Source organism: Haemorhous mexicanus, chromosome 16, assembly GCF_027477595.1.
Source record: "Haemorhous mexicanus isolate bHaeMex1 chromosome 16, bHaeMex1.pri, whole genome shotgun sequence".
Taxonomy (NCBI): domain Eukaryota; kingdom Metazoa; phylum Chordata; class Aves; order Passeriformes; family Fringillidae; genus Haemorhous; species Haemorhous mexicanus.
In genome coordinates this window covers 6,128,655-6,145,155 of record NC_082356.1, presented here as the reverse complement: position 1 = coordinate 6,145,155, position 16,501 = coordinate 6,128,655, and the positions used below count along the sequence as shown (strand labels likewise).

At 51.6% G+C, this 16,501-nt stretch overlaps 1 protein-coding gene across 1 annotated transcript in view; it reads left to right on the top strand.

Annotated features, from left to right (window-relative positions):
• LOC132334722 (zinc finger protein 271-like) overlaps positions 1-12,613 on the top strand; it is a 38,314-nt gene extending 25,701 nt beyond the window's left edge. Inside the window, exon 3 of the mRNA XM_059860812.1 lies at positions 11,563-12,613. Coding sequence (XP_059716795.1) covers positions 11,563-12,377 — 815 coding nt within the window. The 3' untranslated portion in view covers positions 12,378-12,613. The remainder of the gene's footprint in view (positions 1-11,562) is intronic.
• The last annotated feature ends 3,888 nt before the right edge of the window (positions 12,614-16,501 follow it).

Sequence of the window (16,501 nt, the reverse complement as noted above, 5' to 3'; positions counted from 1 at the left end):
AGAGACAGGAACAGAGCCACAGTCAGAACCTGGATGTGCAGGAATCCAAGGAGACCTTTCTGCCAGGGCCATCCCACCCAGCTCTTGCCATGGCCACAAAGAAAGGAGGGGCCAAGGGGATCAGCTGCAAGGTGCTGGCCATGAATCCCCCTGCCCACATCCCTGAAATCTCTGTGTGCTCTGCCCACAGCACCCCTCGTCCACACAAGGAGCAAAGCCCACCACAGCCGGGGCAGGGATTGCAGCTCCCTGCCCAGGGATTGCAGCTCACCCAGCCAGCCCCTGCTGACAGCCCACTGCCCTCAGTCACCCTCACAGAGGGCCTGGAGCTCTTCCTTCTGCCCCATCAGGAGCAGCCTGGCCATCCTTGGGAACACAGGGCAACCATAGCTAAGGCTGCTGTGGCTATTATCCAGTTTGCTTTATGGCTTAATAAGGTGAGGGATTAATGGATTTTTAACTTCCTCTGGAAGGCAGGCACATGGATTCAGAGCTATCAGACACTAAATGTATGTTTTTGGGTTATTTTAATAATGGTACTTACTGTGAGGAAATGACACTGGGGGAAATTTTCTCCCAGCCCTTCACCCAGCTCTTTGGGTCTGCCCCACCAGTTTTCAAAGGGTTCAGATCCACTCTAAATGCTAATGATACCATACAGTGGTTGGTGTTGCTGATAGGCCTGTTACATTTAGCATTCAGAGATAAGGGAAAATTAACCTGGATAACCACGCTGACACCTACCCCAGAGACAAGGGATGCTGCTGCCCCAGAGCCTGACCCTGCCCCAGAGCCCATCTCAGAAATGAACCACCCAGGTTGGGTGGGGGTTCTAGAGAAAAAGATGGGCCAGATGCTGAAGGAGTACATTTCCCCAGCTGGTGAAAAACCCTCCCCCTGCCACAAAGAGGGAGAGTCTGATGGTGCAGCAGTGGAACCCACAGATGTTACAACTGTCCAGGTTCCAGCTGAACTGCAAAGGCAATCACAGCCAGCAGCAGTTGCCCCAGTTGAAACAAGGAGATCTAAGATGAAGCCAGAGCACCCAGATGAGGATAAGAAATGAGGGCCCTCACAACCCACAGGAGAGACAACAGCTGAGATCATCACTGAGTCCCTGATGTACAAAAGTCTCTGTAATCTGCACAAAGACATTGTAGAACGGGGATGTGAGGCTTGTACAATCTGGTTACTCTGGGTCTGGGACCTTATGGGTACAGGTGTGCAACTGGATGGTGGTGAGGCAAGGAATGTGGGACCCTTGACCCAGGACTCAGGTATCAATCAGATTTTTGTAAGGGAGCCAGGCTCCCTTTCCCTCTGGGAGCAGCTTTTAGTGAGTGCCAGAGGGAGGTTTGTCCGCAGGGAGGGAATGCAGGAGCACCACCATAGAATGTGCTGGAAGACCCTCTGAGGGGGGAGGAAGGGATCCAACAGCTGAGAGAAGATGCAGTATTGGAGGTACTCTTTGGGAGGGATGGACAGCATGATAATGACCCCGACAAGGTCAGGTGCACAGGGCAAATGTGTTGGAGTCTGGCAAATCTGGGGCCATCTCAATACATCACCTTCATTGCAACAATTAATGCCAATACCAACCGAGAGACAGTGGGCTCTGTTGCCAACAAGCTGAGAAATTATGAAATTATGATCAATGTCCTGATGCAGGCTCATGTCTCTGCTGTGCTCCAAGAACTCAGAGAGGAGATGAGGGAGGAGGTGAGGAGGAACAGTTCCCACCTTGCGCCAGTGGCTAATTGCCTACATAGAATCTCCCTTAATTTTTCATCCTCTACCTGTTTTTCAATTGCTGCAGCAATTTTCTCTACAAATTGCAGAAAAGGTTCTTTAAGACCTTGTTTTATAGTGACATATTTTTGTTTTGGATCTGCCATTTCCATTGTTTTATAGCGTTCATACCTAATTGTTGAGCCTGTGTTAAAACCAGGGGATCCCACCGTGCCTGTAAATCTGGATTAGAAAAAGGCCCTTGACCAAGCAAAACATCAACTCCTACAGCAGGACGAGGGTCCTGCTGAGGTAGTTTCATTTTATCTAAAGCTGTTCGCTCGGATAATTGCCTCCAATTTTCTTGAAATACCTTACACTGCACTGGTTGAAACAAAACTGCTGCCAAATGCACAATATCATAAGGAGACAGCAAATCTGTATTAACAATACGAATTAATTGCATTACTTCAACAGAATTAATACCAAATTTAGCTTCTTTAGACTGAAGATCCTGCACAACCTTCTATGCAAAAACCTCATGACTATCACTTCATCCTGAATTTGGAACTGCTTTAAACACAGGAAAAGCCATTTTACCATTCGCAACACTAGTAGCAACACTATTAGCATCCATATCAAGAGCATCCAAGCCCTTTGGTGTGCCTATTTTCTCCACTAAATCCCAGTCTCCTATCTCAACTGCTTTCCTTTTAACATAGTCCCAGCACCGAAAAGAATCACGAACAGTTACAGTGACATTATCAGAAGGCCGAGCTTTTGAAACACCAAGCTTATTTCTACTACCAGTTTTACCAGGGTTATTTCTACTACTATTTCTACAAAGCTTATTTCTATTACCAGTTTTACAGCAAACAGAAGTATGTATCAATTCAGACCTTTTAACCCCTGTAATTTCCTCATTATCACTATCAGAATCAGAAAACAAAGGAGGAGAAAGAGTTAATATTTCCATGTGTTCATGCAGTTCAGAGTCAGAATCAAGCAAAGGAGCAGATGGCTCAATTTATTTCTTTTTTAAGGTCATCTTAGCCGGCCACTGTGCCAAGGACTCAGAGTTAGATTTAACATTAAGTTCAGCTAGTGGCTCTATGGGGGAGGGGTACGTGGATTTGAAGCCTTTTGCAGACAAACACGAAGAAGCCTTACCAACTTTTCCTGTAGCAACAGACCCAGCAACAGTCTCTGCAGAAAAAATCCCAGCAGAACACTCAGGCTGAGCTTCTCCCCTTTGCTGCTCCCCAGCAGCTACGAGTTCCTCCTCCAGGTCTTTCTTGTCCTGCTCTGCTTTCCACTCCTTTAAGGTGTTATAAAGCAACCTCCAAGTAGGAGATAAATCTGCAGCTGCTTTATCCCCATTCTGAATTACTTCCAGAGTTTTTCTCCAACTTCTTTCCAAGCTCTAACACTAAAAGCAGTAGTTACATCAGTCTTAAAATTTTGAGACTTTGCCCATAATTAAATACTATGCAGAGCATAGTCCGTTGTTTTAACTCCTTTTCTTTTTAAGGACGTTTTCCATGTATATAGAACAATCTGTTCTTCACTTGTTAAATTATTTCCCATTGTTCCCAGCAGCTCACCTTTTTTCCAGGTGTCAGAATCAGGTCCGGACTGGCAGCTGCACCCCGCTGCTCTCAGCTTTGCTGGGCTCTGTGCTCACTGCCCCTCGCCCGGCAGTTCCATCACGTCAGGGTAGCACCAAATGTCACCGTTAGGCCGGACGTGACATACACACGTGACCAAAGTCCAGGAAGAAAAAAAGTTTTTATTCTGCATCTTCTCCAGTTTATACACCCTTAACAAAGCGTGATCTTAAGTCATTAACTACATTACAATAACTTATTATATTCATTGGTGCAAAGCAATCAGCATCAATATAATTGGCAAAAGTTTAACAGAAATTTAATAAGGCATGTATACACATCCACATAGGCACGTAGTCTAGCTTACAAAAGTTCTCATGTATCTTTTCTAATCGGTTTCCATGCTGACGGCCTTGTCTTCTTCCTTGCTATGGATACACCGAAAATCATCAATTGTTATTTCTTCTATTAACTCAGCTTTGCTTGCAGGCCAGCTGTCAAGCCCCGCCAAAGCAGCCACTCTGCCCATGGACAGCCCAAGAATCACATTTGCTGGAGCCATCAGACTCAGTCTGAGCTGTCCTTTCTCCAAGCTGCAAACAGAACCTGCCCCAGCCAGTGCCCTGCAAACAGGCAGGGTTCTGTCAAGCCCAGGAGAGTGCCCAGAGATTTGGGGTCTGTGAGTGCTGGCACAGAGAGATCAGGCACAGGGAAACACCTGCAGGAGGAAAATCTCCAGGAAGACAGAAGATCAGGCAATGAGGGAAAACCAAACTCAGAAATGCTGTGTCAGGGAGAGATCAGAGATGTCCACAGGATCCCCCTCCAGTGCAGCCCCTCCCTCTGAACAAGCCCCCTCCCTCCTGTGCCCCCAGCCTAGCCTCTGCCCTCAGGGCCGGGGCTCCAAGGCGTGCAGCCCGTCCTGTGCAGGCAGAGCTGCAGCAGAGCCATGGGGCAGCTCTGCAGCCCCGGGCCCAGTTCCCTCTGCAGGGCACAGGGCTGGGAGCAGCTGCCTGGCCCTGGGGGCTCTGGCAGGGGGCACAGCTGGCTCAGGGTGACGCTGTCCCCAGTGCCTGGCTCTGGGCAATGCTGTCAGTGCAGCCAGGGAAGGAGCTGCATCTCCCTTCATCCAATGCCATCATAGGTACACTTGGAAGTCTCCCTGAGATTTCAGTCCAAGCTGGGAACTTCAGTCCAGGGTACAAATCTGTCCTAGGGCATCTCTGAGTTATAAGATTGACAGGGAAAGGCAGAGGTGTTGTGACACTGAAATTGCTGCTGGGTTGGTGGAATGAGCAACGTGAGTCCTTGTCTACAAATGTGGAGCTGGGCTGTGGTGGATCCATCTGCTCTCAGCAGCACCTGGTCACTTTTTAAGGGAAAGGTTGGAAGGTGATGACCCTCCACCTGAGAAAGGTTAAATCCCAGAGAAACTCTGAACAGGTCAGAATGACAGACCATCTCCCCTCACTCTCCACTCACCACTTGGCCTCACAGAACTTGCTCTGTTCTCCCTGAGTGCAGCAGTGTTATAGGTTGACTATATGATGCTTTTATCCCCAGTTGTCTTGTTCTGTTTGTGCTGAATAATAAGTTTTGCACCTTTAAGACTTGTTCCAGAGAGTGAAGGAGAGAGAGAAGCAGCAGCAGTTTGTTTTCAGACACAACTCACTCCTCCACATTCCTGCTCCTGGACTGTGTTGTCTGCAGACAGACAGCGGGACAGAGCTCTCCTTTGCTTTTAGTTAGTTTAGCTAGGTGAGGCAAAGAAGTTCTCTAGACTGTGGTTTTTCCCTTTTCTGTGGCCCTGTTCACACCTGCTCTGGACTGAACACCAGCAGAGCACCGGCAGCTCCACCTGTGGCCCCCGGGCCGGGCCTGGGCCGCGGCATTTCCAGCACTGGAGGGGCTGAGCAGAGACTGAGTGAGCTGAACTGCAACCCAGGGGGGACTTGGTGAGTTTGTCATCTCTTTTGGAGCAGTAAGAGTTTCATTGTTTAATATTGTTTAAGTTTTATTGTTTAATGAACAGGTTTTTCCACTTTTCTCCAAGGAGGTATTTTCTCCCGGACCGGTTGGGGGAGGGGCGACAGAATCTGCTTTCCTAGAGGAGCCCTTTGGGGGGTTCTCTCCCAAACTTGCCCTGAACCAGGACAGTGACAGTCTCCAGAATTTTGGGGGTTTTATTGGGGTATTTGGGGAATTTTATTGGATTTTTGGGAGCATTATTAGGATTCTTTGCAGGTCCAGGAATTTTGAGGATTCTTTTTTTGTTCTTTGGTGGGATTTGCGGGGGGTTTGTGGGGTTTTTTTGGATGCTGCCAAGATTTCTTTGGGTCTTGGGGGGATTTTGTAGGACTTTTTGTTGTTTTGGGCATATTTTTGGGAGGATTGGTGGGGTTTAATTGGGATTTTTGGGGGGGGTTGTTGGGATTTCAATAGATTTTGTGGGCTTTGATTGGGATTCTAGGGTGTTCTAATGTGATTCTGTGAGATTTAATTGGGATTTTGTGGGTTTTATTGGGATTTTCTGGGCTTTGAAGGAGATTTTAGTGCCTCTCAGCCCTTCCCCACAACTGGGGACAACCCCAAAGCCCCCTCAGACCACCCAAGGTCCCCCAAAATCCCCCCAAAATTACAATAAGATCTTCCAAAACCCCAGAGAATCCCACAAAATACCAGTGAAACCCACTCAAATTAAAAAATACTCCCAAAAACTTCAATAAATGCCCCAAAACAACCAACCCCCCACAAAACCCCAATAAAATCCCCCAAATTCCAAAACCCCCCAAATCCACAACACCCCCAAAACTCAGTAATTGTCTCCAAAAACCCCAATAATTCCCGCTAAACTCCCAATAAAATTCCCCAAAGCCCAAAAAAGCCACCCCCAAATCCCCAAAACCCTCCCAAAATCCCCCAAAAAGCCCCCAAAATCCCCCCAGACTCACTGGGGCCGTCCTGGATCAGGGGGCACCGGCCGGTGGAACAGGAGCCACTTCAGGGGGCCCTCGGAGCTTTTTGGGGAGGGGGCACCATGGGAGACCCCCCCCCTCCCCCCAAAAACCGGTAAGGGGGGGACACCCTGCTGTGACCCCTCCCCCTGAAACCCCCAGACCCCGGTTCAGGGTGGGCCTGGGACCCCCCGGGACCCCCAAATCTCGCCCAGGACCCCTCCAGGAACCCCAAACCCCCCAGAGCCCCCCAGGGCTGGCCCAGGACCCCCTGAGAGCCCCCAGACCCCAATCGGGCCCAGCCCAGGATGTCCCCTGAGACCCCCCCAGACCCTTCTCAAGACCCCACCCAGGACCCTGCCAGGACCCTCCAGACCCCTCCCCAAACCCAACTCAGGCTCCCCCAGACCCTCCCCAGACCCCCGCAGGACCTCTCCCCAAACCCTTCCAGACCCCCCAAAGCCCCTCCCCAAAACCTCCAAAACCCTCCCAGGACACCCTCAGGACCCCCCCAGAGCCCTCCCCAAACTCCCCCAGGACCATCCCAACACCCCCAGACCCTCCCAAGACCTTCCTACGACCCCTCCCCAAAACCCCCCCAGACCCGCCCATGTCCCCCCTCGAGACCCCTCTTAGGACCCATCCGCACCCCCAGGTCCCCCCACAATGCCCCAGGACCCTCCCCAGACCCCACCCAAAGCCCTGGACCCCTCCCCAAAGCCCCCCCAGACCCCCCAGGACCCTCCCGCACCTGTCCCCAGCCCGGCGGGTCCCGGTGGCGGCGGGGAACGGGGCGCCGCTCAGGGCTCGCCTCTGATTGGCCGGAGCCGCGCAGGGAAGGCGGGCGTTACTGAGAGGAACCACGCCGTGATTGGTTTTTTGGGGACATGCAGCGTGGTCATTGGTTGAATCGGGTTGAGGTGCGTCGCTATTGGCTGGGAGCCTGCCCACGCGGCGGAGGCGGGTGATTGTGAGGCGAAAACGGCAGAGGAGAAGCTGAGGTGGGGTCGGGGGGGGGAAACTGGGGGGGTTTGGGGCGGGTCTGAGGGGAAAGGGGGGATTTTTGGGGGCATTGACTGGAAATAGGGGGGTGTGCGGTGGGTTTGGGGGGAACGAAGGCGTGTGAGGGGGCTTTAGGGAGCTTTGGGGGAAGCTAGAGAGGGTCTGGAGCTTTCTCAGGTGGATTTAGGGAGATCTGAGGGGAATTAGGAGGGTCTGAGGGGATTTTGAGAGGAACTGGGGTGTTGTGAGGGGATCTGGGAGGTTCTGAGGTGGGTCTGGGGGGAATTTGGGGGAGTCTGGGGGGATTAAGGGGCCTGAGGGGGATTTGGGGCAGTCTGATGGATTTGGGGGGGGTCTCAGGTGGGTCTGGGGTGAATTTTGGGGAAAACTGGGGGGAGTCTGAGGGTCCTGGGGAGGTTTTGCAGGTCTTGAAGAGTGGTTTTGGGTCTGGAGTGGTCCTGGGCCAACCTTGGGGGACTGTGGGGGACCTGGAGGAGATTTGGGGTCCCGGGGGGTCTCAGGCTCACCCTGAACCGGGGTCTGGGGGTTTCAGGGAGGGGGCACAGCAGGGGTTCCCCCTTCAGGTTTTTGGGGGGGTCTCCCATGGTGACCCCTCCCCAAAAAGCTCCGAGGGCCCCCTGAAGTGGCTCCTGTTCCACCGGCCGGTGCCCCCTGATCCAGGACGGCCCCAGTGAGTCTGGGGGGATTTTGGGGGCTTTTTTAGGGGATTTTGGGAGGGTTTTGGGGATTTGGTGGAGGTTTTTGGGGAGAATTATTGGGTTTTGGGGGGATGTTACATGATTTGGGGGGGTTTTGTGGATTTGTGGGGTTTTGGATTTTGGGGGATTTTATTGGAGTTGTGGAGGGTTTCTTGGGGGGGATTTATTGAAATTTTCGAGAGTGTTTTTAAATTTCGGTGGGTTCCGCTGGTATTTTGTGGGATTTGCGGGTGTTCAGAGGTTTTTTTTGGGATTTTTTGGGGATTTTGGAGGTTTTTAGTGGAATTTTGGGGGGGCTTTGCAGTTATCCCCAGCTGTGGGGAAGGGCTGAGAGGCACCAAAATCTCCTTAAAATCCCCAAAAGTCCCTATAAAACCCACGACATCCCAATTAACTCTCACAAAGTTCTGTTAGAACACCCTAGAATCCTGATAAACACCCACAAAATCCATTGAAATCCAAAATCCTCATTAAACCCCACAAATCCCTTCAAAAATGTCCGCAAAACCATAAAAAGTCCCACAAAATCCACCCCGAGACCCAAAGAAATCTTGGCAACACCCAAAAAACCCCACAAAAACCTCCCCAAATCCGAACAAAAAACTCCACAAAATTCCTTAAAAAACCTGAATCTCCAAAGGATCCCACTAAATGCCTCCACAATTCCAATAAACCCCCCCCAAATCCCCCAATAATCCAAATAAACCCCCTCAGAATTCCAGAGAATCTCACAAAACCCTCACAAAATCATAGTAAAAGCCCCAAAAGTACAAAAAACCTTAGAAGATTTCAATAAATCTCGAAACACCCCCCTCCCACAAGGCCAATAGAATCCCCCAAAGTCCAAACCCACCAAAATCCACAAACCTCCCAAAATCCCCAACACCCCCCAAACTCAGTGATTCTCTCCAAAAACCCCAATAATTGCCCTAAACTCCCAACAAACTCCCCCAGCCCACTGGTATGAACCAGCTGTGCTCCACATGCTCCAGTTGCTCTCTTTCACCCTCACTTTTGTTCCAGTCACTCCCAGTATCTCCCAGTGTTCCCCAGTTCCCTCGTTCCCTCCAGCATGTTCCCAGTCACTCCCAGTATGATCCCATTTGCTCCCAAGCACTCCCAGTCACCCTCAGTTTAGTGGCACTCACTGCCAGTGTGATCCCAGTCACCTCCAGCATGATCCCTGTTCATCCCAGGATAAGCCCAGCAGTTTCCAAACGCCCACAGCATGAACCCAGTCACTCCCAGTCATTCCCAGTTGCTCCTAGCATGATCCCAGTTCCTCACAGCTGCTCCCAGTCACCCTCAGCACCATCCCAGTTATTCCCAGTACATCCCATTTGCCCCAACATGGTCTCATTTGCTCCCCACAGGCTCCTGCTCACTCCCAGTGTGATCCCAGTCTCCATCAGTGTGATCACAGTCTGCCCTGGCAGTATGATCCCAGTATTATATCAGTACAAACCCAGCACAGTCCCAGTCACTCCCAGTATGATCCCAGTATAATGTCAGCACAAACCCAGTACAGCCCCAGTCACTCCCAGCATGATCCCAGCATAATGTCAGCACAAACCCAATACAGTCCCAGTATGATCCTACTATGATCCCAGTATGATGTCAGTACAAACCCAGTACAGTCCCAGTCACTGCCAGTACAATCCCAGTATGATGTCCATACAAACCCAGTACAGCCCCAGTCACTCCCAGTATGATTCCAGTATGATGTCCATACAAACCCAGTACAGCCCCAGTCACTCCCAGTATGATGTCCATACAAACCCAGTACAGCCCCAGTCACTCCCAGTACCATCCCAGTCCAGCCCAGTCCCTGGCAGCGCTGCCACTGCTGGGATCCCCCAGCCCTGGGTGCGTTCCCCCCTCCCGGAGGTGCCGAGAGGAGCCCCAAGGGCTGGCAGTGCCCAGGCAGGGTCCCCAGCAAGGCCCAGTTTGGATGTGCAGCCCCCAGTTTTCCCAGTTTGCCTCTCCTTTGGCCCGGGCCGGGTTCCCCCCGCCCGCAGCGGCTGGGAGCAGCCGAGAGCCCCGCACTGCTCATCCCGACCTGTCCCGGCTCCATCCCCGCTCCTGCTGCGGGAACGGGGCACCGAGGGTGTCGCTGCTGCTGGGGGAGGAGGAGGAGGGAGGGAAGGGGAGGGATGGAGGGGGAGAAGGAGGTGGGGTTAGGGAGGGGGAGGAGGTGGGGGAGATGGAAGAGGAGGGATGAAGGCGGAGAGAGCAGTGAACGAAGGAGGGAAAGGAGGTGGGGTTAGGGAGGGCGAGGAGTAGGGATGGAAGGGGAGGGATGGAAGAGGAGAAGGAGGTGGAGATAAGACTGCGGAGGAGGACAAGGAGCAGGGATGGAAGGGGAGGAGCGGGAGGAAGAGGAAGGACAAAGGCGGATCAAGGCTGGGCAGACGGAACCATGTGCTCGAGCCCTGCCTGGATTTGCAGCCCCCACCTGTGGGATCATCAACCGCCCCCCATCGCGCAGGTGGGCGGAGAGCGGGAGCTCGGTCCAGATATCCCGGGGGGATCCCTGGGTGGGGTTTTTTGGGGAGATGTTTGGAGAATGAAGAAGTCCAAGGCTTAGTGGAAAAGGCCCCTTGGGGGGACATCGGGGGGTGCCGGTGGTGGCTGCCGGCAGAGGCAGCCTGGAGGAGCAGAGCCCTGTGTCCCCCAGGAGCCCAAAGTGGGGAGCCCAGAGAGGGGGGAGCGCTGCCATTGGCGGGACCCTCAAGAGCTGGAGAGGGGCAGGGGGGACTCCTTGGAGCCCCTGCAGCCCAGAGCAGGGAGTGAGGGGAGAAAGGACCCGGGAGCCCAAACAGCCCCAGCATCCCAAAATAGTGAGAGCGAAGAGGCGGGAGCTTTTGGGATTGCTGGGACTGCCAGCAGCCTGGGCAGGATGGGCAGTGAGGAGAAGGGGGACCCCCAATCCAAGTGTGACCCCCAGCAGCTGGGACCGGGGGGAACCCCGAACACCAGAGGGACCAGGGACAGGGAACTCTTTGGAGGCTTTTTCAGGGCTGAAGTTTGGTGTTTGGGAGGTTTTTCTGGAGCCCAGGTGGCCTGTGACTTGTAGAGATGGACTTGGGCAAAGGGACCTTCAAAATCCACGTGGTCATCCATTGTTTTACCCAAACCAGGATTTCCCATTGCAGCCCCTGGGAGGCAGTGAGGAAGAGGAAGGTGCCCCAGGACACTGAGGCAGGTGAGGAGGAAGTCAGTGCCCCTTTCCCCCTCTCTCCTGCTCCATTTCCCAGCCCAGCGCGGCCCCCGGCTGCAGGACAGCCCTGGGGGGATCTCCTTCCCCTTGCCTGTGCCACGGAGGCAAATCCCATCCTGTTTTTGTCCCTCCTCCTCCAGAGCAGGAGCTGAGCATGGAGAGCAGGGAGGACAAATCCCTGGGGCAGAACCTGGTGGAAGAGGCCGTTTTGAGCAGCTCCACAGCACAGGAATCCAACGGGGAGGAAAAGCCCCGGAGATCCTGCTCGAGGAGGGGCTGCAAACGCAAATGGCGGGGATCTGAGGGGGAAAGAGCCAGCCTGGGCCGGGAAGGCGGCCGGAGATGGAGCCAGAGCTCAGAGCTGGTGCTCCATGAGCAGCTCCATGATGGGGAGAAGCCCCACACGTGTGGGGAGTGTGGGAAGATCTTCAGGTCGAACTCTGAGCTGATCAGGTACCAGAGGACCCACACTGGGGAACGGCCCTACAAGTGTGATCAGTGCAGGAAGAGGTTTCAGACCAGCTCCAATCTCCTCAAGCACCAGCGCACTCACACAGAGGAGAGGCCCTTCCGCTGCCCCGACTGCGGGCAGGGCTTCAGGCAGAATGCCCATCTTGTCACGCACCGACGCATCCACACTGGGGAACGACCCCACGAGTGTGGGGAATGTGGGAAGAGCTTCAGGCACAGCTCCAACCTGATCAGTCACCGGAGAACCCACACCGGGGAGAGGCCCCATGAGTGTGGGGAGTGTGGGAAGAGCTTCAGCCGGCATTCCAACCTGGTCATCCACCAAAAGATCCACACTGGGGAGAGGCCCTACGAGTGTCGGGAGTGTGGGAAGAGCTTCAGCCAGCATTCCAACCTGGTCATCCACCAAAAGATCCACACTGGGGAGAGGCCCTACGAGTGTTCTAAGTGTGGGAAGAGATTTCAGAGCAACTCCCTTCTTCTCCAGCACTATCAGATTCACAGAGAGGAGAGGCCCTTCCAGTGCCCTTACTGTGGGAAAGGATTCAAGCACAACTCCACCCTCATCACCCACCAGCGCATCCACACTGGGGAGAGGCCCTACGAGTGTCCCCAGTGTGGGAAGAGCTTCAGCTGGAGCTCTAACTTGACCCAACACCAACAGAGGCACCGGTGAGGGAAGCCCTGCGAGTGCCCCGAGTGCGGGAAGAGCTTCGTGTGCTGCTCCAGCTCCATCCCCCACTGGAGGAGCCCCTTTGGGCACAGCCCTGGTCACCCACATTCCCTGTGATCCATGCTGGGAACACACCTGGCTGCTTCTCCTGTTTCTTTGGCCTTAATTTTCTTCTGATTCATCTTCATCCCTTAAAACCACCATAAACATGGTTAAATAAATGAAATTGATCAAAGATATCTAAAGTCCCACCATTTCTCAGGTGTTTGAGGAGGAATTTAGGATTTGGGGACACATTCTGTGTGGAGTGTCCCTGTTGCTAAAAGGCAGGAATTTGATCTCATCCTTCTTGTGTTGCTAACAACTCCTCCCCTCGCCCAAACCCAAACTCCACCCCTGGCGTACCCTATAAAAACCCCATGGCCCTGCCTTTGCCCTGTTTTTTGGGGTCAGAAATGATTCTGGAGCTCTCTGAAACCAGGACCCGTCTCGTTTGTTCCCAGCACCGGCAGCTGCAGCCTCCCTGGACACCATGAACTCTGGAGAATGGGGGCAGCCAGTGAGGACATGTCCTGGATTGCAAGATAAGTGTGTGTTGTGTTTGCCATCTGTCAGAGGTGGGGCAGTTATCTTCTGTGCATTGGGCAATTTAGCTCTTCCACAACCATTCCTCCCTCCAGGAGAGATCTGCTGTTAATGGGCCATTAATTTACAGGAGAGTGAACGTGTTTTTCACAGGCAGCTTCACAGAAACTGGAAAACGTGGGGGTTCCCAGGAGGGGGCACCCCTGATCCAGGGCATCGAGGAGGCGCTGCCTGCAATCGTCCATAACCACCCCTAAGGGGCCTCCAGGGCTTCACCCTCCATGAGCTGCAGAAGACGTGTCAGGAAAGGTGACAAGAGCCCGTGGGATGGTCCTTGTTGCAGGCAGATTAGCCACTTGTAGCTCTTCAAAACTCCCTCCTTTAAAAAAATGAAAAAACTGAAACCGTTCCTAAATGTGAAAACCATGTTCACTCTCCTGTGAAAATGTAAAAAGTTTAATAAAGGACAGTGGGAGACCAGGACCATGGAGCAATGGTTATTATGGCTGGGTGCATCTTGGCACTCAGCCAGGAGCACCCTGTTCCCTTCGGGGATCCCCCTGAAATACCTTTTCCCTTACAGCAGCCTGTTGCATATTTATAGACCCTCATGCATATCCATAAACTACTTTACATATTCCAGGAATGATTTTACATGGCCCCTCCTTGGGTCTGCCTTTTCAGAGCATGTGTGTTTCTTGGCTGTGGTTTTGGCTCCTTCTCTTTATCACCTCCAGTTTTTGGGCCTTGGTCACTCTGTCTGCAGACAGGGAGTGCTGATAGTTGGCAGATCTGTGCAGGTGTCCTCATCCTGTGTGCATTGGATGTTATCCCATCCCAGCAGGAATTTTAACACAAGCAGCTATTTCATGAAGCTTAATTAACAACAGAAATAAAAGCTGTATCTTTACAACAAAGTTGCTTTAACATCACAGATATAAAATCCATTTTAATATTTGCTAAAAGCCACTATTAGAAGATGTATCCATAACATTGCCCATATCTTTCCTTACCCTTTTGTTCCCAAGCGTGCAGCAAGGAGTGAAAACTGCCAGCATGGCACGGGATTGCTGCCATCTCTCCATCACCCCATGTCCCTTTCCTGTAAGAGCCTGAATGAGAGATGAGGGGCTCCAGGCAGCTCTCCAAAATGCAGTTTATTGTATCCAAGATGTTACAGCAGTCCAGGGTCTGGTGACAGAGCCTGTGCCTCCAGCTGTCAGCTCCAGCTGCAGACAAGCCTGGGGACCCTTTAGCTTTGGTTATAGTGCATTATATACTCTGCTTTGCTGAGCATCTTAATACAGTAGAACCAATCATTACCTTTACTTTTATCTATAGCCTATCATAACTCCTGTAATTACCATATTCATGTCACTATTCTCCAGTCACTAAAAGTTAGTACCTTACAGTTTAAGCTAGAAGTTGTTTTTCAGTTTTCTTGCAATGGAAAATTCTGAGACCTTTTTTCTATTTGCAATATTGACAGTCTTGTTTACCTATGGAATCTTTTTGCTTGGTAAAAACATCTTCTTGTTTGAGGTGGGTTTATCCTTTGCTCTAAGCCATAAAAACCCCTTGTAAGTAGCACACCCTTTGCCTTAGTTACCCAGTAAGACTGGCCCAGCACTTCTTTTCTTCTATATCAAAACTTGCTTTCATTTCTATTCCTTCTTCAGATTCTGCATTCAAAAATCTTTCTGTCATGCACACATATCTGTTAAAGTTTCTTGTCGAACTTTCATCCTTCCCAACACTCTGTGCCACCCTGTCTCTCTTTTCCTGAGAGCAGAACAAGGGACAGAATCCATCCAGAGGTGACACAGGAGCGCTGCTGTCCTCTCTCCATTCTGTGTCCTCCTCCCCCCCATCTTTCCATGTTCCCCTTCCCTGCCTGTCACTGCTGAGTCAGAAATGACACGGATAAATGAGTGACACACTCCATGCATCTTCAGAAAGCCAAAAATCATCTTTATTAGGAGACGCATTTTTTTATACTCAGTCCTGATTTCGGTGGACCTGATTGGTTATTTTACATTTCACATGATTGGCTAATTAAGAAAACACCCCTTGGGGTAAACAATCCATGAGGAAAACAATTGTCACAAACACCACCTGCGAGGTTGTTCAGGATTCTTCATCTCCAGCTCCCTAATGTTTCCCAGACGGATCCATGGGAAATCTGACCTGGATTGTGTATCCACACCTACCCGGGAAGGTGACGGCCGCGCCGTCCTGGGCCCTCCCTCTAGAAATGGCGCTTACCACGCTGTTTAAGGTTCCCCTTTTTTCTTGCCCAAGTCCTTCTTTTCCTGTCCCCAACCTCCCCTTCCCCCCTGCTGTTGGAATCCAGGGCACAGGGAATGTCTCCCTGCCTGTCCTGAGAAGTCCTGATCCCCAAGAGATCACTGCTTTTAACTTTTGTCCATGGAGAAAGCTTCCAAGACTTTGGGATGAATTGGAATCTACGAGTGTGTGAAATAGAGATTAGTGTAGTTTATCACAGGGTGAAAAACTGAGAGCTTTGGGTGTTTAGTCTGAGGGTGGATAGAAGACAAGACAGAGGATTTTGGGCGTTGCCTGATCTCCTTCTCGTTCTTCATCTCCTCCATTTTCTGTTGTGTTGGGAGCACAGGGTGATTGGTTGGAAAGAGCTGCAATGCAGATGCTGAGTGGCAGACAAAGAATTAGTTACTGGTAGAAAGGTAGAAATAAAATGTGTTCTAAGAGTTAATTAGGCAAAATGATTTTAAAAGACCTTGAACCTGTGTGTCCTATGACTTCTGGTGCCTTCTCTTTGTATGCTAAGTCTGGTGTGCAGACGGCGTGCTGAACTTTTGGTAAGAGAAAAATGAACAACAGCCTGAAGACTGGAAAAACCAAAGGTCCCGTTTGTTTCTCAATCCTGGCACAGAACTTTTTAGGGGTGTCCCCATCAGGGGATCCTCAGGGGGGGTTCACACCTCCCTCCTTCCCCCCCTTCCTGCCCCGCTGCTCAGCCCCGCTCCAAGCCCTGCACCCGGGGCCCTCGCCACTTCACAAAAGGAACCAAAATTACCCCAAATCCACCCAAAATTACCTCAGAACCCATCCTGAGGGGCTCTGGGGGAAATTTGAGGGGAGTTTTGAGGGGATTTGGGAAGATTTTGGCTGGGTTTGAATCCTTCACCCGCTTGGGCATCCACAAGGTACTAAAACCACCCAAAATTTCCTCCAAATTAACCCAAAATCCACAAAAAGTCGACCCAACAACCAGGCGGTTGGGGGGAAAATTTGTGGGGTTTTGAGATTTAGGGGGATTTTGTCTGGGTTTGAATCCTACACCAAATTTTGTGTCCAGGAGGTACCAAAACCACCCCAAATCCACCCAGAATTGACCCAAAATTACCTGAAATTCACCCAAAATTACCTCCAAATCCATCCTGAGGGGGTTTGGGGTAGATTTGGAGGGATTTTAGGGGGGCATTTAGAGTGGATTTGAATCCTATGCCCACTTCAGCATCCACAAAGTACCAAAATCCCCCAAATCCACCCAAAATTAC